Source organism: Mus pahari, chromosome 1 (genome assembly GCF_900095145.1).
Source record: "Mus pahari chromosome 1, PAHARI_EIJ_v1.1, whole genome shotgun sequence".
In the NCBI taxonomy this organism is placed as follows: Eukaryota; Metazoa; Chordata; class Mammalia; order Rodentia; family Muridae; genus Mus; species Mus pahari.
In genome coordinates this window covers 7331852-7352931 of record NC_034590.1, presented here as the reverse complement: position 1 = coordinate 7352931, position 21080 = coordinate 7331852, and the positions used below count along the sequence as shown (strand labels likewise).

Sequence of the window (21080 nt, the reverse complement as noted above, 5' to 3'; positions counted from 1 at the left end):
AGTGCTGGGATTAAAGGCGTGCGCCACCACGCCCGGCCCCAAATAAGTTATTTATGATCTTATTCTCATATATGTTCCAATAGGGTCACCAGACTTGGACAAAGTAGAGTTCGATTCTCAGCTGCACCTACATCAGGCAGTTCACCATATCCTGTAATTCTAGGGTCAGGAGATCCAGTGCCCTCTCCTGGCCTCTTTGGGTACCTGTACACACGTACAAGTCCATACGCAAATATGTACATGCACATAAGTAGAAATAAGTCTTGAAAAGGGAAAGGAGCTGGTGATATAAGCCTAGTATGTACGTTCTCTAGATGATGACAGAGACACCAGAAAGAGTTAAGTGTGCTTGCCTCCCCGGGAAGGCAGCTGGAAAGAGGCTGGGAACGGTCGCCGTGCACTGCCATTGCTTCTGCATGATGTGATGCTTTAATCTCATGCATTTATCAGCCGTATTCAATCTGAAAAAAATATTTTTTTTCAAAGAGAAATGACTGAGAGGTTTTCTTTTTCCTTGCGTAGCATTGTTTCATTCTGGAATCTTCCAATTAAGCTTTTGGCTAAACACATAAATATGATAATGATAATTATTCAGGAATTGAGAGGTTTTCGAAAACACTGTGTGCCATTAGAGTAATCAAGCCAAGCTCTCACACATCTTGGCTTTTCAGGATAATTACACCACACTGGAGGCCCAGATGGGGTGAATGAGAAAGCCATGGGTGTCTGCCACATAGGAACAAGAAACCACCACACACAACTACTCAACTGGCAATTGAAATTTGCAGTTAACATTGCACACAAAAAAGGAATTGAAATGCTTGGATTGGGGGCAAAACATTTATTTTCAAAAACCAAACATAGAACAGTAGTAAGAAATATCCCTCACAACTTATTTTGATCCTGTGAGTTGAAACACAATCTTTAAAGCTGGAAATAGTTTCTTTTACACGGTCTATTTTTTTAGAGGCTTAAAATTTTTTTATGTGTTTTATGTGTACGAGTGTTTTGTCTCCATGTATGTCTGTGCACCACATGCATGCTTGGTGCCCTCTGATTGTGGAATGTTAGTCACATGGGGGCTGTGAACTGAAGCTGGGTCCTCACAAAAACAAGTGTTCTTAACGACCGGACCACCCACCCACCCACATTTTATTTTTTTATTTTAGGTAGTCTCACTGTGTAGCCCAGGATAGCACAGGCCTCAGATTGTTTTCTGCTTCCAAAAGCAGATTACAGGTGTGCATCACCACCTGCTATCACGCCCTTCTCAGTTCAACTCCCAATTAGACCTAAGCAATCAACTTCTGTTGCATAACTATTTCCTTTGTGGAAGAGAGAGGGTTCAGAAGATTCCCAAAACTAAGCACATATTAATCTCAGGAAGCTCCTGAATTTTACATGTCTCAGGAAGCTCAGAAAGGAAGGAGATTCACAAGACCTTTCCCCAAGATTCTATCACAGCCAGGAATTGTTGAGGGGACTGCCTTCTGAGAAGCTGCCCAAGCTCAGGTAGGGAGCAACTGGGTGTAACTTCTAGGAGCTGGGAACAATTTGATTCAGTGATGTTGCTACCTTTGATCGCCTGTGCTTCTGTAAGTAAGCCATTTGTTCATGAGCTACACTTGTCTATGGATAACACTCTGCCTGGCAGGATTAGGCTTTTGTTCATCTCTCCCAGGAAAAGCCACACAACTGCTCTCATCCTATTGACTAGGAAAGGAATAGGCTTGTCCTTTCTGGTAAAAATATTGACTCCAGTCACTTTAGTTCTTTTAAATAATGTATCCAGCATAAGTTGTAAAGGAAGAAAATGTAATTTACATGAGTGCAATATTAGAATTAACAATGACTTCACATGTATTTATTATGTGTTAATGAACTGAAGTATTAGATAGACAACATAGGCAAACACATGTAGGTTTTCAGGAGGAAAAGAAAATCAATTTTGTTTTGTTTTGTTTTCTGAGACAGCAGGATCTTACTTCGTAGCTCAGGCTGGAACTCACAATTCTCCTACTTCCCAAGTGCAGAAACTACCAGTGTGGTATATACCTAGCTAAATTTAAATAACCTAACTGCATATTTCTAGAACTGAAAAAGACTATACTTACCGGCATGAATAGCTGGTTATGATAAGTACAAGAAGGGCTTGAGGGACCATTCAACCGTGAAGGATGCCCTTCTAGAGGACCTGACTCAGTTCCCAACAACCACATGATGGGTCATAACACATGATGGGACTTGTAAATCAAGTCCCAGGGGATCTAACTCCCCCTTCTGGCCTCCACAGGCACTGCACATACTTCATATATAACATATATATGTCTGTACAAACACCCATATAAATAAAAGGGAAATCTTTTTTAAAAGATAAGAGCAAGAAAGACTAATTGAAATCAAGAATTTGGAAATTAGCTCAGTGGTACTTATCTAGCATGCACATATAAGTCTGTGGGTTCATGTCACAACACACGTGTCACTTTCTTTTTTTTTTTAAAGGTACATGTTCTCTTTCTTTCTTTCTTTCTTTCTTTTTTTAAGATTTATTTATTTATTATATGTAAGTACACTGTAGCTGTCTTCCTCCAGAAGAGGGCGTCAGATCTTGTTACGGATGGTTATGAGCCACCATGTGGTTGCTGGGATTTGAACTCCAGGCCTTTGGAAGAGCAGTCGGGTGCTCTTACCCACTGAGCCATCTCACCAGCCCCCAACACGTGTCACTTTAAAAAAGTGTGGACTTTATATTTAAAAATCAAATTACATGATAATTATAGCCCAGTTAGGTGTGGTGCCAAATGGCTTTTTTTGGTACTCAGGAGGCAGAGACGCATGGATCCCTTTGAGTTCCAGCCTGGGCTACACAGCAAATTCCAGGACAGTCAGGGCTATAGAGAGACTCTGTCTCAAAACAACAACAAAGATTTTGCGTGTTTCCTGGTTAGGGTTACTATTGCTGTGATAAAACACCATGACCAAAAAGCAACTTGGGGAGGTCAGGATTTACTTCACTTACACTTCTAGGTAACACGCCATCACGGAGGGAGCTAGGGCTGGGACCTAGATGCATAAACTGATGCGGAGGCCATGGCGGGGCTGCTTATAGCTTTGCTCTCCATGGCTTGCTCAGCCTGCTTTCTTATAGTACAACCAGCCCAGGGGTGGCTCCACCCACAATGGGCTGGGTCTTCCCCCATCACTTAATAATTAAGAAAATGTCTGACAGATCATATGGACACCTTTTCTCTATTGATGTCCCCTTTCTCTAACCTGTATCAAGCTGACATAAAACTAGTCAGCACAGTGTGTATGCATGCTACCTCCCTTCCCAAATATGTAATTTTTTTACACATTTATTTATTTTATGTGAGTACACTGTTGCTCTCTCCAGAGACACCAGAAGAGGGTGTCAGATCCTGTTAGAGATAGTTGTGAGCCACCATGTGGTTGCTGGGAATTGAACTCATGACCTCTGAAAGAACAGTCAGTGCTCTTAATTGCTGAGTCATCTCTCCAGCCTCCCACCCCACCCCCCACCCCCAAATATTTATTAAGACAAAAGCTCCTTTAGTCCCAGCCTTGGGAAACAAAGGCAGGCAGAAATCTGTGAGTCCAAGGCCTATGTGGTCTACAGTTCTAGGCCAGAACAATAGAGTAAGACCTAGCCTTGAAACAAGCAAACACTAACAAAACGTTGTTTGTCAGCTGGCAAGATGGCTGTAATGGGTAAAAGGTGCCTGTCGCCCAGCTTGATGACTTGAGTTTGGTTCCCAGGACACACGTGATGAAGAGCAGAACTGATTTCTTCCAGCAAGTCATCCTCTTACCTCTACCTGAGGGCTAGGGCACCTATGTGTATCCACATAAACACACGTTACACAACCACTTTTCAATATTGCCCCAGTGAGGATTAAACTTTACATGAATTCTTGACACATTCAAACCATAGCAAACACAAACCTTGGGCCACTGAAGACCCTAGGAACCATGGATAAAGGCAGTTTGTTGGGGGCGATGGGGGTGGGGATAGATACAGTAATGGAGAAGTTATCAAATTGGCAATTAAATGTACTATGTAATTAGGACATGGGGTACAGCTAGTTCCATCGCTGGCTAACACCATGGAATAAACCCAACAGAGATGGCAATCATGTGGTATGTGTGAAGCCAGGAGATGTGAGAGATGTAAATTTGAGAGTTGGATATCATCAGTTTATAGAAACTGACAAGGAAAAGAATGCATTCACTATGGAAGCAAGAGGAGGCAACGTTGGTCTGAGACCTACAAAGGGAAGGAGAGTCCAAATGTAGATTTGCCCACCAGATAATGACTGTATACTAAAGTAGGGACCCCCTTGACGCCACTGGGCACCAGTCACAGCTCAGCTCATCAATCTTCTCTCCTGCCCTCCCGGAACACCCAGATAATCACCATGCATTGGCTCAGCTCACCAGACTTCCTGCTTGCTGCCTGTGCTCGACTCTTATCCCAGTTGTTCACTCTTGCGGCAAATGTCTACCAAGCAGCTGTCCTGGGCTGGTTGCTACACTTGGCCCAAAGGATGATGCAAACAGTGACCAAAACCAAAAACCCTTCCTCAAAATATTTGCATTCTAGCCAAGAAGGGAGACAAACACCTATGACTAAATAGACAAATGGATGGGGGGTAGGGAGGGACCAAGGCAAGAGGGGTGTAAAGCAAGATCTACTGTAGTTTTGTAAATAAACCGCCTCTTAGGGCAGCTTTGAGCAGAGTATAATGAACTGTGAAAGCTGTGAGAAGAGGAGGTGCTTGGAACAGTATGGAGCTGTGTAACAAGCTAAATCATCCATGCCCTCATTAGCCAATCTAGGAAGTCTGGTTTTCACTTTGTTAACATGTAATCTGGAGAGCACTGAGTAGACGGATGTTATCTTGATTTGAACAAGAGTCCACAATCTCTTGGTACTTGAACATGATTCCCCCTGACTGCTGTGTTAAGAAAAACCTAGTAGGGATAAGAGAATTCTTCGGGAGCTGCTGTCAACAACAGTGGCCAGAGTAACTGAGGCGTTATGTAGAGCTGTACAGATGGAGATGGTCCAGACCGAACAGACAAGATTTACAGCTACGACGGGTGTGGAGGTGATGAAGACCATCCAGGACTGGGGTCTTAGTAGCTAAGGAAACGGTCCCGGTTCAGTTACCTGAGAGAACAAGCTAGAGGGGATTGAGTTTGGAGTAAAACCGAATAGTTACACCTCTGGATGCAAAGTTTTAAGATGCCACATCCGATCGGAGCGATGATCGTTTTTTAAGAAAGTGGAGCTGACATTAGGTGATCAAAGCTGCAGAGAAACACCTGGACTGGTGTTTCTTGCATCGTTAGTGACCAGGAACATCTTGAAAGCTAGGAGCTCGGATCAAGCCGCATAAAAAGGGTTGGACTCAAGTTTGGGGGACAGACCCAGCGCCTCCCGGAGCAGCAGCCCTTGGAGCGTGAGACTCCTTAGGCGAAGATGGCTGCTCTGGCGTTGCCAGTGAGAGCTCCGTGGCCCGCGGAGAGCGGCTCCGGAGCTGGGAGGCGACCGCTTACAAAGACTCTGGGCTCGTACCAAAGTACAGCTCGCTTAGAAATGGCAGAGGCCGCAGTCAGCATCAGCAGGCGGGATGGGCCCTCGTCTAGTCTCCCCGCGACGTCTAGGTGCCGCGTAAGAACTTGCACGTCCGGAGCGCTGGCCGAGCGATCCGTCTCGGCAACCGGGCTCTGAGCCGCCGCGGAAAGAGCCCGGGACCGACCGTCCGTGAGCTCCGCGAGTCTCGCGAGAGAGCACGCCGCCTCGCCCTCCCGGCATGCCTTGCGCCGCCGCCGCCGCTGCCGCCGCCGCCGCCGCCGCGCCGCGGTTTGAGGGCGGGAGGCTGGGGGAGGGTAAGCGGAGCCGGCGCGGCCGCCATGTTGGTTCTGAGGCGGCTGCTGTGAGGCGCCGACGGAGCGAGCGGGCGGACGGGCAGGCGGGCGGGCGGGCGCAGCGCGGGATCTGACTGAGTACGAGCGGCGGGCGACGGCGGCGGCGCCATGAGCGGGGGCACCCCTTACATCGGCAGCAAGATCAGCCTCATCTCCAAGGCGGAGATCCGCTACGAGGGCATCCTCTACACCATCGACACCGAGAACTCCACGGTAGCCCTCGCCAAAGGTACGGCGGGGCGGGCCTCGGGGTTTTGGGGGGCGCGGGCAGAGCGCCCCGCCGCCCTCGAGCTCTTCTCCCTCTGCGGTCCTCACGGGCCTCGCTCCCTCCCGGCCCCCAAGCGACGAGGGCCGGGCTGCGGCCTCCCCGGGCTCCCCGGGCTTCCTCCCCCCCCCCCCGAAGCTCCGCGCCTTCCATCCGGGGAACGAGTGCGCGGCGCCCGGGGCGGGGCGATGCTAAAGTCCCGGGAACCAGCCGGAGAACACACCCAGGTTCGTGGCTTCCAAGACCGAAATTCGGTCGTTCCGTCTTCGGAAGCGCGGAACAAAGCCGGAGGAGTCGAAGAATCTTGACGCCTACACCTCGAGTTGAATGCGGATGTGTTGATTCCCCGGGCACCCATTTTCTCAGCGTTCTTCGTCTGGGTCGGTGGCGACGGTTGTCGAGTGAACTCCTAAGGAGTGTGCTCCAAACTTTGGGTTTGCGCCGCAGACTTGTGATGTCGAAAGGCCATTTGGTACCGTCCAGCCGATCGCATCCCGTTTGTCTCCTCTGTGATTGTTACCTGTTATGCCGGAATTCTTATGCAACCAAAGGGTGCACGTTAAAATGCTTGCTTGCTGTCCCCACGGGCCAATTTTCTGGAACCCTGGTAGAAAGTTCAAGTTTTGATGCTCCGGGACTCTTGTACACAGTTCAGATCGAGTACTATCGGGGCGCCGACCGACTCCGCTGTACTTGCGTTCCACGGGGAGAGGAAGTTGTGTAGAAGGGGATCCCCCCTACTTACCCCATAGTCTGTACCGTCGATACAGTCAGTTTGTGGGTTTTGTTTCCGTTCACGCGTGCCAGGAAGGCACAAAGAAAATAAACTTGAGTTTCTGATCTTAGGGGAAGTCTTATAACAGTTTCTGATACCAGGGAGGTCTATTTTCCCACCACATCTAGTGGAATTGTTAAGAACTGAGTATGCTAGGAAAAGAGGTCCTAGGGATAGCAAGATTCCAAATCTAAAAGCATTTTTTATAGATTTTTTTTTTTAAACAGTCTCAGTTTTGGGCCAAATCGACCTGGGTAAGAAAATTTTAAGTTCTTGAATTATATCTAATAGGGGTTAGGGGTGTGGCTTGATTGACAGCTCTTCCCTAGGAAGTGGGAGATCTGGGTTCCTTCCCCAGAATCACAAAAACAAAGCTTAAAAAAGGGACCCTATAAAAGAGTTGGGTGATGTTTTCCACAGTTGCATTGTGATACTTATGTAACTTCTGGCAATTTACTTAAAAAAAAAAAAAAATCCTTGAATCAAATACTGAAAAGTCAAGGAGTCTGCTTTTTAAAGAGTAGTATGTGGCCTAGTGCTGTGACACTCCCCTGTAGTCCCCGATATGCTAAATCAGGGCTGCTAAAGCAATACAGCTAGGTCATCTTAGTTGATAAGTCTGCTTGCTTAAATGCATAAAACCCGGTTGGCTCCCTAGTGAGAAAAACCGGGTGTGGGTGGTGCATGCCTGTGATTCCACCAGGGAGGTCGAAGCAGGAGGTCAGGCATTCAAGATCTGCCTGGTACACATGAAACCCTCTCAAAGAAGGCCAAAACTGAGACGACAGGAACTACCTTATAACTTTCTCTTTGGCTTGTGGAGTTTTGTAACACATTGCCTGTTAAAGAACCTGCTTTCATCTTTGTAGATGCTCACTATACTCAAGGATGTATGATTCTCCTTAGTAATTACTGAAGCCTTGACTAATAGTGTGAAGCTGGGCTTGGTGGTACAGGCCTTGGTGCCAGCGTTCAGGAGATTAGTGACAGGTGGGTCTGAGTTCCAGGCAACCCTCATCAATTTAGGGAGTTCCAAAACTTCCGAGTGAGACACTGCCTCAAAAACAAACGAGAGTTGAATGTGATATCCTTAAACAACTTAGTTTTGCTTGCCTTTTTTTTTTTTTTAATCTGTTCTTACAGATGGAGGATTTGCTTGATGGTGTTAGTTTTAATTAAAGGGTGGGTAAAGCTCTTCTCTAAGGTTCTCGGTGCTCTCACCAGGTGTTCTACACACTGGTTGAGAACAATATTTCTCGCTGAAGTGTTTTTGTAGAGCTTTGGGGATTATTATTTGCATAATCTCATGTAGCTTGGGCTGACTTTTGTCAAGGATGACTTTGAAGTATTGATCTGCCAGTTTCCAATTTGAATTCCTAGTCCTCTAGCCACCACCTATGTGCTAGGATTGTAAGGGATGTGCCAGACAGACTTAGTAACTTTTTTAAAGATTTATTTGTTTATCTAAGTGCACTGTAGCTGTTTTCAGATGCACCAGAGGAGGATGTCAGATCTCATTACAGATGGTTGTGAGCCACCATGTGGTTACTGGGATTTGAACTCAGGACCTTCGGAAGAGCAGTGTGCTCTTAGCCACTGAGCAATCTTTCCAGCCCACTTAGTAACTTTTTAAAAAATATGTTTTTATTTTTTATTTATATGTGTGTGGTCTGTGTGGTGCTAAGTGCATATGAGTAGTACTAGTACTGGCAGAAGCCATAGGTGTCAGATACACACACACACACACACACCAGCTGGAGAACCACCTGTCGTCAAATTCAGGTCCTCTGGTGGAAGAGTAGTTTATGCTCTTAAAAGCTAAGCCAGTATATTTTTGAGATTTCTTTTTTCTTCTGTTTCCCCTGGGTTGGTCTGTTGGTCATATGGTTTGCCAGTAACCCAGGCAGTCCTAGAACTCACTATAACTCAGACTGACCTTAAATTGTCAATGGTCCTTGCCTCTGCCCTCCAAGTACTGGTACTAGAGGTGTAAGACAATGCCCAGCCTTCTGGGCTTTTTGAGGTTGGGGTCTCACTGTGTGCCCTACTTAGGCCTTGAATGTGAAATTATACTGCTTCCATCTCCATGATTACAGAATTGCCATCACAGCCCACTTTTAAAGATTTTGAATATATTAAATATTAATTGTAAACCTATCCTTTTATATCTTAACCTTCAAAAAATTTATGACCCAAAGTTTTTAAAAATGTGTCTCTTACAACAAAATATTAAAGTAAAATTTTGGGCATCTTATTGGTTTATAATAAAGTATGAGCATTTAATTTATATTTATAACATTGTTATTTAATCCATGTATTGATATATACTTTTTTCTCCTTAATGTCCAGTACTTAACACTTCATCTTTCAAAATTAGAAGTTGGGTACTAGAGGAATGACTAAAGCCTATAAGGTGTCTGCCACCAAGCCCCACAGCTTGAGTTCAGTTCTTAGGATCCATATGGTAGAAAGAGAACCAACTACAGCAAATTGTCTCTGACCTGCACAAATGCACACAAAGTAACTTTATTTTTTTTTTAATCTTTATTTTTTTTTTATGTGTATGCATGTTTTGCTTGCATGTATGTCTGTGCACCACACATGTGTCTGGCACATTGAGATCCTCTGGGGCTAGAATTACAAGTGGTAGTGAGTACTGAAAGAGCAACTACTGCTCTTAACCCTGAGCCATTCCCCATCCCCAAAGAGTTGGAGAAATGGTTCAGCTGTTAGGAGCGCAACAGTTTGAACTTTATAGATGAGATCTCTGTGTGTGTGTGTGTGTGTGTGTGTGTGTGTGTGTGTGTGTATTAGCTTATTTGCAGTTTGGGGCTATTTAGAACAATGCTTTTAGGAAAATTAATGTTTGAATGCAATGTGTTGAAATAATTTTCTGGAAAAGCATATACTTAGAATTTGAGTTGCAGGAATATAGGAAAAATATGTCTTTACTAAGTAATGCAAAGTAATTTTCTCTAGTAGGTGATTATGCATGTTTATTTTCAACAGCAAGAATTCTAGTTGTTCCATATGTCTCACCAGCCATAGTACTAAATGCCATATATGCCATATATTTTAATTCTCACCAGTTTGATGAGTAGGTAGTTCAGTGTATTTTTTATTTATTTATTTTTGTTATTAATTGGGTGTGTGTGGAGGAAGGTATGTTCACTTGAGTACAGGTGCCCACAGAGAGCAGAGGTATGGATACTTCTGGAGCAGGTGGTCATTCTGAGCCACCTACCTAATGTGGGTGCTGAAAGTCAGATGTGCTCTTAACTATTTAAGTCTCATGAATGTGGTTTTAGTCCCTAGTTCTCTGTCAGCTAATGAGTTTTGGAGGTATTTCCTTATCTAAGCCATTTTATGTTCATCCTTTCTTAAGTGCCTTTGAAGTTACCACTTATTTTCCCACATCATTTTCTGGAGTTTTGAGTTCTAATAACACATCCTTTGGATGTATTTATTGCAAGTGTCTTTTCCTATGTAGTGTTTTCTTATTGTAGATAGATCTTTATTTTAATTTAGGCACGTTTATTATGCTTTTCTTTTAGGGCTAGGTGGGTGGTGTTTCTTTTCTTTTTCCTTATTCCTGTTAATAACCTACTTTTCCTTAATCCAATACTATGGAAATACTTTATCTTTTTAGAGTGTATTTTATTTTGCTTTTTCACATTTAAGTCTATAATGCTTCTAAAACTGGTTTTGTATATGGCATGGAATATTTAGATCTTTAACTTAAGTAAAAGATTCACTTGGCTTTTATGGTTTGTATTATTATGATTTAGGTCTTTTACATGGCTATGACATTCAGTTTACATATACCTGGAACTATATAATTCTTTTGATATTTTGACTATTAACATTGTATGGTATAGAATTCATTTATGCTTGTTTTAATGTCATTATTAAAAGCATTGCTCTTTTAATGTTCCAGTTTGGGTAATAAATTGTATCAGCCCACACTAATAAGAAAGTGAGCCGGGCGTGGTGGCTCACACCTTTAATCCCAGCACTTGGGAGGCAGAGGCAGGTGGATTTCTGAGTTTGAGGACAGCCAGGGTTATACAGAGAAACCCTGTCTCGAAAAACCAAAAAAAAAAAAAAAAAAAGAAAGAAAGAAAGTGAAAGCCTGATGGGGCTGGACTGATAATGGTTGGTTTCCCTTGTATTCTGTTAGAGTTTTTATAAATTAACCACCTTCTAGAAGGTGAAGCCCAGATAAGTTTCATGGCCTTTGATCCTAACAACCTAAGTAAATGTCGGGAAGTCTTAAAGGGTAATCTGAAATGACATTGACAGCTGCCTTTTAAGTGTGTTTGTAGATAATCTGGGCCATGGTGTTTTCAGCAGCTGCTTTTAGCAGCTCCTCCAGTTTGTAGTCTTGTGTTATTCTTTTAAATTTAAAATGTTTGGGACTGGAGAGATGGTTCCGAGGGTAGGAGCACTGGCTGTTCTTCCAAAGTTCCTGAGATAGGAACTTTGAGCACTCACGTGGCAGTTCACAGCCATCTGTAACTCCAGTCTCTGGGGATCTGACTCCATCTTCTGGCCTCCAAGGGGCTGCTTATGTGTGGTACACATAACATACATACATGTAAGCAAAGCATCAATACACTTAATTTTTTTTAATTAAACATATGATCCCCTAAATGAGAGTGTTGGTGAGTTTCTACGATTGGGTATGTAAAAGAAGTTTTATAACAAAATAGACATTATTAGAAAGCTATACTTTTACTCTGTGACTTAAGTTTTCTCTTAGAAGAATGAGATTTGGATATTAAAATTATAAAGTAAGGGATAGGCACAAATTTGTGGAATAGTTCTGGTGTGTTTGTACTTCACATGGATGAATGCATTTAATAAGTCTGTTGTGCTAAAATAAGAGAAATTCATACATAAATGAAATTTGTTGTATGTCTAGTTAGCTGTCCTAGAGACTCATTCAGGTTGCCATTGCAGAGGGGAAGATGGAAAAAGAATGGCAAGTCAATAGCCTTTAAATGAGTTGCCCTTAAACTTCAGGGGATTTGTGTCAGATATAAAAGTGGTAAACTGTTAAGAGTCTTTCTTCATCTGCTGAATCTTCAGCTTATCCTCCTGATTGTTCGTTGGTCCCTAGTCATAAACCACTGTCCCAGTGGCGTGGTCAGGAAAGCATCAAAAGTTCCTGTGAGATATTTACTGATCTTTTGAGACTGGGTCTTTTTATGTGAGGCTAGCTTCAAGTTCATGATATCTACCTTCCTCTGCCTCACTGGCGCTGAGATTAAAGACATGCATCACCATGTTTGGCAGCAACTTGCTTGATTGGAAAATCTAAATCTAATAACTCACAAAATTGCTGTTGGGTGCTATTTTTCTTGCAAGATGGATAAGATGAGCCATGACTTTCTATATGATAAAATTGAAAAAAAAAAACAATGTACACCAGAAGAAAATAATGGAGAAAAATGAGAGCAAAGAAACATTATTGACTCAGTAACAGCAAGAGCTGTATTTAATTCAGTGCTGCAGTAATAACAGCAGTAAGTACAGGTAGTTTAACTTGAATTTAATTCTTCAGATAATTATATGAAGCACCCAAGTTCAGACTCTTACAGGTATCCCATATTTCTGTAGCTTACATAGCAACAACAACAAAAATGCTTTGAAGCCTTAGTTCTGACAACTTCACTATAATAGGGCAAACAAAAGAAATCTGGGCTTTAAATTTCATGAGATCTTTGCTGTTTGAGGTAGCAATTTTGTGAGTTATTAGATTTAGATTTTCCAATCATGCAAGTTGCTGCCAAATTCTTCAGGAACACTTTGCCCTTATTTTCTTTCATAATGCTATAGAGTAATACTTAAGCTATTTTGAAACATGATCATATTAACATTTTATGTAGATAAAGTGTGAATTGGTCAGGCTTATTTTAGTTTTTATGTGTTTCTGGAAGAGCATGTGACCCAACAGGTTGATTGTCATACAGAATACTCCTTGACCATGGACAAGGGTTTTAATATCTTTTATCATGTACGTGGGGATGTAATGCCTACCTTTTACTCATCCTGATAATTACATGAAGTGTTGCATAAAAAGCAATCAACTACTTAATGAAATAGCAAAGCATTTTTAAGTGCTTAGTGGCTAAAACCCTGACTTTTATAATCCGTTAGGCTCTTCTTTACTATGGTGTCTTGATCTGACAGTCTTTCAGTGCCCCTCATTCTCACTCATTGCTTCACTGTCTTTGTCCTGTTTACGTTCCAAGATCAGTCATTCCAGTCAGAGAATTGTACCCTCCTCATTCCACACCCCTTACACTCTCTTATACTTACTCTTGTTCATACGAGCTTACAGAAGTCACAGCTCTCATTATAGAACCATCTTCACTCTGCATTTACTTGGATTCACACACCTCAGCAGTCTTAGCCGTTTTGCAGGAGCCATGTTGTATTTCCATTCTCTACTCTTTTCTGTGAGGCTCCTGTGTTCCTGCTCTTTTCTTCAGACCTTCAACATTTGTACCCCATTTTTACTTTCATTCCGTTAACTTGTTTCTTTTTAACTAGGCAAAGAGGGACTGGCAAGATGGCTCAGCAGTTAAGAGCCACTGACTGCTTTTCCAGAGGTCCTGAATTCAATTCCCAGAAACCACATGGTAGCTCACAACCATCTCTAATGGGATCTGATGCCCTCTTCTGGTGTGTCTGAAGAGAGCAATGGTGCACTCATACACATAAAATAAATAAATAAATCTTTAACTCAGCAAAGAATAGCAGGTAACGTGCAGTAGATAATAGTAATGTGCTATAAATTTCAAAAGACTGGAAACAAGGATTTTGGAAGTTTGGCAATAAAGAAATAAAAGTGAAAAGGTCGATATATTTAATCTAACTTACACATTACACAATTAGGATCCATGTAACAAAACAGTACATGGTACCCCATTGATATGTATAATTTCTATGTTCTTATGTATCAGCTTAAGAGTAAACAGTAGAGCCAGTGAGGTGTGTCAGTTCTTTAAGGCACTCACCAGATGACCTGAATCAATCTGTATAACCTGGGATTTATGTGAATGAAGGAGAGAGAGCCAGCTTCTGCAGGTTGTTCTCTGACTTGGTGCAGTGTGTAGCACATGTGTATGCACACATAACATGTCTGTTGGTCGGTAAGGACAAACCATACCTCCACCTCTTGTACCCGAGCACTTTGATCCTTTCAACTCTCCCTATTGTTTTCTTCTCTAATTGCACTTCTAGTTTTTTTGGTTGTATCATTGGGAGATTAAAATATAGTACCAACCACAGGAAAGAATACCCAACTGAGTTACAGAGTCAAATAATGGCAGGTGTGGCAAACGTCAATAATCCCAGCACTGGGGAGGGCTAAGGCAGGCAGATTTCTGAATTCAAGGCCAGCCTGATCTACATAGCAAGTTTCACAACTACTTAGAGAGACCCTGTCTCAACAAAACAAAATGAACAAAGAGTCAAGGTAAAAAATGTAGACTGCTGGGGAAGGACATCAAATTAGACTTGGGTCGTTTTGTTGTTTTTTTGTTTTTAACAAGATGAGCTCTTTTAAAGCCATGAATCCAGGGCTGGAGAGGTGGCTCAGTGGTTAAGAGCACTGACTGGTCTTCTAGAGGTCCTGAGTTCAATTCCCAGCAACCACATGGTGGCTCACAACCATCTGTAATGGGCATCTATCTGATGCCCTCTTCTTGTGTCTGAAGAGAGCAATAGCGCACTCATACACATAAATCCACAAAAGACCAAGTGGATTTGGAGTACAGTATTAGTATTAACAAAATTTTAGAGGATAAACAGCAAGTAAATGAGTTTAAAGAACAAATTCTTAGTAGAATTGAGCCTGTAAGCTAAGTAGGTAGAAGGTAAAGCCAAGAAGTAACCTAATCTGTACCCCTAAAAGGCCACCAAAAGGCTCTGAATTGGCAGAGGAAACTAAAATACTGTGAAGTAATTGAGGAATGTCAATAGAGCGAAAAACTAAAGGGTTAGCCCAGTTTGTTCAGACAGTGCTCAGACCAGCAAGTTCCTTCTTCATTTATATAACTGGTTACTTTCTTGTTCTCTAGAGACAATAAAAGACATAGTAAAGCTGGTTATGAGAAACTAGAAACATTTGAGAGCAGATGTGGAATGTAGTGAAGATAGACAACATTGGATGCTGAGAAAACCATGCTCAGTGTACTCCTCTCCTAAGTTATGCTTTGGGTTAATAGGAATTAATGGATGTGTCCTTTTCGTTGTATTTTTTTTTTTTTTTAAGATTTATTTATTTATTATATGTAAGTACACTGTAGCTGTCTTCAGACACTCCAGAGCAGGAGGCAGGTCTTGTTATGGATAGTTGTGAGCCACCATATGGTTGCTGGGACTTGAACTCAGGACCTTCGGAAGAGCAGTCAGCACTCTTAACCACTGAGACATCTCTCCAGCCCCTTGTCATATGTTTTATGTTTTGAAGTAAGGGTCTCATAATATAGCCCTGGCTGGCTGGGAGCTCTGCAGACGAGGCTGGTTTTGAACCTGCCTTAATCAGCTTCTTTCTAAATGCTGGGATTATAGGTATTAACTACCATATCCAATAATGAAGTTGTATTAAGTGCTATTCAGCAGCTATAATTTTTTTCTTCTTTTTAAACAAAATTATTGTATATAATATCTATGCCATAAAGTTCATTTTAAGTATTGAAAGCAGTAATCACCACTTTTCTTTTTCTTTCTTTAAGAAGGATTTATTGGCTTAAGGTGACGTGGCAGGTATCTCCTTGGTGGCAGGAATGTATAGCTGTGACTCCTCCTACCTTGGTAGAATAGGAAGCAGAACTGGAATCTGGTTTTGCAACAGTTCCATCAACCTAAAGTTTCTTTGTGTCTGGCTAGTCATGTCCACTCTCCTTGAGGGCTACCACTACTACTGAGCTACAGTTCTTTTGCTTTCAATCTGTAAATTACACTGATTGGTTTTCTAATTCAGAACTGTATTTTAGAAAGCTACGATTCAAATAATTACACTGGAGCCCCCAACTTATTGCCAGTTTTACCTGCATGTATGTATGTACATCACACATGTGCTTGGTGCTAAAGTTAGAAAAGTATTGAGTCCTCTAGAACTGTAGTTATAGATGGTCATGAGTCACCATGTGCTAGGTACCTAGCAACAAGTGCTCTAACCACTGAGCTGTCTCTCCAGCCCTATCTAATGGATTCTTAACATGGTGTTATTGAGTGGATTTCATGGGATCTTTGGTCCCCTGAAGTTATAAATGAATCTTGTCATGTATAACATCCAGGAAGAAAGTTCAAAGATTTTTGTAGTTTTCTGAGCCACAGAGGAGTAAAACCTGTCTGTCTTCTCTATGCCTAAGGATTTGTTTAACAGAATTTTTTCAAAAAAGAAAGAGAAATTTTATTTGAACTCTTGAGGTACATGTCTGCCTATGTCTTATTACTGTTCCTACATATGTAGTAGCTTGCCTTAACTCTCTTGTCTCTTTGTTACACCCCCTCCCCCAGTGCTGGGAACAGGATTTAAGACCTCACACAAGTTAGGCAAGCATTATACCACCCAGCTATCTCTCAAGGTGTCCTTCTTCCCATATACTTTTAAACATTGTTCTTTTTTTTTCCCCTAGCATTTACTTTTTCAAATAAGTTTGGTACCATTCTGATTTTCATTTCTGTGTAGAGAACATTTTATTTAGGTGTGCTTGGCAGTCTTCTCTGTCTCTGCAGCACTGGAGGAGTGGAGCCTGAAGGATCACCACAAGCTGAAGTCCAGCCAGTGGTGGATACTGTCTCATCCGGCTGTTGGGACTTTCAACAGTGTATTTGGTATTACACCTCCATGTTGATCCAAGGAAATTAGCCTTTCTTTAGACCGGGAAAATGTTTGCTTCTTTTTTGGTTGTTGATTTTTATTGTAGTTCTCTCTCTACTTTACAGATATTTAGTTTTAAATAACTTTTGTCTGTGTAGTTCTGGCTGGCTGGGTACTTGCTGCATAATCCATTCTGTCCTTGAACTCAGAGAAATCTATCTTGTCTCTGCTGAGTGCTGGGATTAGAGTGAAGGTGCTAGTATGGCTTTGTAAGTACTTGGAGCTAGGAGACAGCATACTGAAGCTTTTTAAGAGAGTTGGCCTTCCTGCCTTTAATAAAACAGCACCTAAAATTTTGCCCCTTCTTAAAAGTTAGATGTTGGCAAAACCGTTTTATTTAAAAGAAGATGATTTAGAGGTCTCAGTCTGGTCAGCTTGTTCCTTTGCTTGAGGCCTCTGATAGTACAAATGCCTCAGCACCAGGATCATGTGGCAGACAGGAAGCAGCTAGAAAAGAGGCAAGGAACAAAATAGTTCTTCACAGGGCATGTTCTTAGGGATCTCTCCTCCAATAAGATCCTACTTGCTTTTCAGATTTTCCAATAGTGTTGTCATATTGTGAATCCATGGAGGGATTCATCCATTGTTTATGTCAAAGCCCTTAATATCCAATCACTTCCCCAAAGCTCATCATCTGGCAGTCACTACATTTCATATTCAAGCCATGTTGAGATGCCTTTTGATTGACTGATCTCTACAGTAGCCATCCTATCCAAGACCTGTCTGTCACCTCTTACCTGGCTCACTTAGTCCCTGTTCTACATGTGCTCTGCTAAATCACATAAGACCTCAAGTCACATCACTCAGGGAAACTAGTCCTACTGTGATCTTTATTCTTTTGTTCATTATGTTGCTTATCCCTTTTTTTCATTTCATAACATGTGTATCTCTGCCCCAGGGAGTTCACCCCTTTACCCCTGAATCATCTTGGAATCTCAGTTCAAATGTTGCACAAAACTGCTCTTAAATCTTCATGTGATTTCCTTTAATCCTCATTTTTCCCATTCTTGTCATTCTGTATGAGAGGAATAGCTACTTCCAGTAGTCTTTGTGTAGAGTAGTTAAGTTAAAATTGGGGAAGGAAAGGCTCAAACCCCTGCTAGTTAGTGCTCACTGTTAATCTGCTCTCTGTTAAGTTCTTGTAAACCTCTGGCTTTCCTGAGTTTCCTTCTGACATATTTTCAAGCTCTGTTAATTCTAATTTGTCCTTATACATAAGTGGAGTCTACAGCTGTAGAAGGATTGAGTTCTAACTTACCTGTTGTTCTTGGCTTCCATGTCCAGGTCTGCTTCATTTATGATTTCAATGGCAGGTTAATGTTCTTCCTGGTATGCTATAGGGAGCCTTAAAAAGTATTCACCAATGACTTATCAGGGTCTAATTTAGAAAGTTCATACAGCATTTTGTAAAAGCTGATAGTCTGAAGTGGAAAGCTGTGCTGGTGAGATCGGTTGCACTGTTTTAAGATGTTGGAGAAGAGGAAATGCAGGCTTAAACCTAGCTTTGGGCTTATGAAGCCTTTTCTTTCTATTTCCCTACAAGACATCACTGTCTTTGTACATAGCATATTAGCTATTTATTGATCACATGAAAGGTACTCTTTCTGAAAAGTTTTGCCTATTTGGCAAAAGTATGGCTCAGATCTTGATGAGTATGTATTTAGAAGACAGAATGACATGCGGCGTGGTCTCACTGTGTAACCCCCCCACAGACCTCAAATTTCGAATCTTGCCTCAGCTTCCAGAGTGCCTGGGTAACCATTAATTACATCCAACCTCAAAGTTTTACCTTGTAACAAACAGACCCAGGGACATTATTGTTATTATATCACCATGTAAAACCTCAAGTGTTTGGGGTTTTAATATTTCTTGTGTTGTTATTCTAGAACTTTTTATCTGTAACAGTCCAGTTATCTGTCCTGTTCTTTCTTTTTTTTCCTCTCAACCTTCAGTATGTGTTCCCTTTATAAACAAGGAAAGAAGTTTGGGGTTTTGTTGTTATTGATTTGTTTTTTTGTTTGTTTGTTTCTGTAATTCATCCTGGATTCATCTGAATACAGGTTAAAGGGAGGCCTGATTGAGCTCTCTTTTATAGAAGGGCCTTATACTTACCCACTGTAAAAACAAGATAATGGCAGCTATGAGACCTGGGTTATTATTCATTGTGCTGGTGATGAAGATGGATTCTTCATCCTTTCATATAAAAAGAATTGAAGTAAGAGCTGGAAAGATAACCCAGTGGTTAAAAGCAAGTACAGCTTCTGCATAGGACCCAAGTTTGGTGTTTGCACTCCACATCAGGTAGTTTACAACCACCTGTAACTTCTCCAAGGCATCTGATGTCCCCTGCTCTTCTCCTTGGGCATTTGTACTCATATGCACATATTTATCCATAAACACATACAAATACACATAATTCAAATGAAGCAAATCTTTTTTTTTTTTTTTTTTTTTTTTTAAGGTCAAAGTCTAAACCTTTTTACTTTTATTTCTTTGTTGGGGAGGACATGCACCATGCTTTCTGCCTACTGGCATATCACTTGGCCATGAACCGATGGGCTGACGAGCATGTGCTGCTCAGCTAAAGCCTTCTGTATCCGTTTCTTTTTTTTTAAAGATTTATTTATTTATTATATGTAAGTACACTGTAGCTGTCTTCAGACACTCCAGAAGAGGGAGTCAGATCTTGTTACAGATGGTTATGAGCCACCATGTGGTTGCTGGGATTTGAACTCCGGACCTTCGGAAGAGCAGTCGGGTGCTCTTACCCACTGAGCCATCTCACCAGCACTCTGTATCCGTTTCTTAACATACCTGTGTCCTAGCCTCCATCTACCTTTTTGGGTCTGCTAGTGAGATTTTCTTAAAAGGGAGGGTGGGCAAAGGATACTGCCTGAGCATTCTACCCTTGTTCTTACAGTTTAACTAAGTCTATCCAGATGATTGTCATTTTTGAGACTAGGTCTCCATTGTATCTAAGGCTGCTCCCCTGAACATAGATTAAAGGAATGTGGAGTATACCACCATGCCTGGTTGTTTAGGTGTTTGGTGTGGTTTGATTATTTTGTTGTTGATGTTTTGTTCTTCTAAATCTTCTAAGATAGGGTCTCATTATAATCCTGGCCAACCTGGAATTTATGGGCAATCATTCTGCCTCAGCCTCCCAACTGCTGGGATTATAGGCAAGAGCTGGTGCTTGTTTTAGTGTTTTTGTTTTTTGTTTTTTTTGGGTTTTTTTGGTGTGTGTGTGTGTGTGTGTGTGTGTTGTTTTGAGCTTCCCTTTGACTTTCATCTCTTTACATTTTAGAGAAGGGCATTCTGCAACCCTAATAATGATGCTATAGTCTTTCTTGAAACATCCTCATACGTATTAGGAATTTTTAGAAAAAGGAAACAAGACATTATTAAACTGAAATAGCATTCATTTTCAATATAGCTGTGGATCACTTTTATGAAAAATTAGCTGCAGATCCATCTCTGACCTCCATACACTCTTGCCATGAACAGTATGTTCTTTCTTATTTGGAACATCACATGGATGCTCACATTTTCAGTAGTTTCTTAAGATAGTAATAAGAGACTTGGGAGTGGCTTTCAAAGGCAGATTCTGAATACTATTCTCAGAGAATAATTCAGTGGAGTTCTTCATTTATACCTAACTTTATTGCATGTAAAACACAGTTTAACTTTGATTAATTCCATCTTCAGTGTTAAATACTGAGAGTTAATTAAGCACAGCTATTTTAGGTGACAAGTCATTTTAATCTTGCCCATGGAAACTCAGCTTCTGGAAGACTTACTGTTCACAAAGGCAAATGTTACCTTCACTGGTTTCTCCTTGCTTCATAACTTAAACTTTGGGTTTTGTATACTAGAAAATTGTTGTCACCCCTTCCCCCAAGAACTATGATGTAAATTATCAGATCTTTATTTTGCTAAATGAAAACACTAAAAATAAATAGCAATGAAAAAAGGACATTTTCATACCTTACCACAAACAGCCACCAAAAATAGAAGTAAAATGTGGGAACACAACCTTGTGACACTAGACTTTTTTTTTTTTTTTTTTTTTTCCGAGACAGGGTTTCTCTGTATAGCCCTGGCTGTCCTGGAACTCACTCTGTAGACCAGACTGGCCTCGAACGCAGAAATTCGCCTGCCTCTGCCTCCCAAGTGCTGGGATTAAAGGC

At 41.6% G+C, this 21080-nt stretch overlaps 1 protein-coding gene across 1 annotated transcript in view; it reads left to right on the top strand.

Annotated features, from left to right (window-relative positions):
• Window positions 1–6015: 6015 nt before the first annotated feature.
• Lsm14a (LSM14A mRNA processing body assembly factor) overlaps window positions 6016–21080 on the top strand; it is a 46503-nt gene continuing 31438 nt past the window's right edge. Inside the window, exon 1 of the mRNA XM_029532745.1 lies at window positions 6016–6444. Coding sequence (XP_029388605.1) covers window positions 6061–6444 — 384 coding nt within the window. The 5' untranslated portion in view covers window positions 6016–6060. The remainder of the gene's footprint in view (window positions 6445–21080) is intronic.